Genomic DNA, 592 nt, shown 5'->3' on the forward strand with positions numbered 1-592 from the left:
AAAAAAAAAAAAAAAAAAAAAAAAACCAAATTAGAAAGAAATCTGAAGAAAAAAAAAGATTAACAGTGCATACCCAGGAACAATGCTGATGCTGAATTCCAAAGAGGATCTCGAGTTACTAGGGCCTCAGATATGAAGGACAAATACTAAAGGTGGAGGCCAAGGGAAGTGGCTGGGGGAGATTTAAATAGCCACACGCTGTTAAAACATTCATTTATTATGAATTATAACTGTCCAAGGTACAAACTGTCAAAAACTTGAGGGCTGTGGCTCTAACACCAACTGAGCAAATTGTAAACAGTAGGCTACTACAATCAGTACAGTCACGGGCTTGGAAGACACACAGCAACTGGATCAACGTGAAGAAACTTTACCTCTGCTAACCTTGTCCGAAGTTGACCTGGTTGTTTCTTTGCAAACAATCTGATGACTTCCGGTGTTTTAAAGGCCTGGCTGATAGCCGCCTGAATAGCCTGGAAACACAGGAACACAAAAACTAACCAAAACATTCTACACAATTACATCTGCGATATTGGACTAATGAGTCTTAGTTAATAGGTTTTAGTGCTTGAGATCAGTTTCTTTTTTTTTT

General features: G+C 38.3%; 1 protein-coding gene across 3 annotated transcripts in view; it reads right to left on the reverse strand.

The window, feature by feature from the left end:
* Lzic (leucine zipper and CTNNBIP1 domain containing) overlaps positions 1 to 592 on the reverse strand; it is an 11,726-nt gene that overhangs the window by 7,642 nt on the left and 3,492 nt on the right. For all 3 annotated transcript variants that reach the window (XM_005353689.3, XM_026782088.1, XM_026782087.1), the window contains exon 4: positions 375 to 473. In XM_005353689.3, coding sequence (XP_005353746.1) covers positions 375 to 473 — 99 coding nt within the window. The remainder of the gene's footprint in view (positions 1 to 374; positions 474 to 592) is intronic.

The sequence above is a fragment of the Microtus ochrogaster genome, chromosome 10 (genome assembly GCF_000317375.1).
Source record: "Microtus ochrogaster isolate Prairie Vole_2 chromosome 10, MicOch1.0, whole genome shotgun sequence".
In the NCBI taxonomy this organism is placed as follows: domain Eukaryota; kingdom Metazoa; phylum Chordata; class Mammalia; order Rodentia; family Cricetidae; genus Microtus; species Microtus ochrogaster.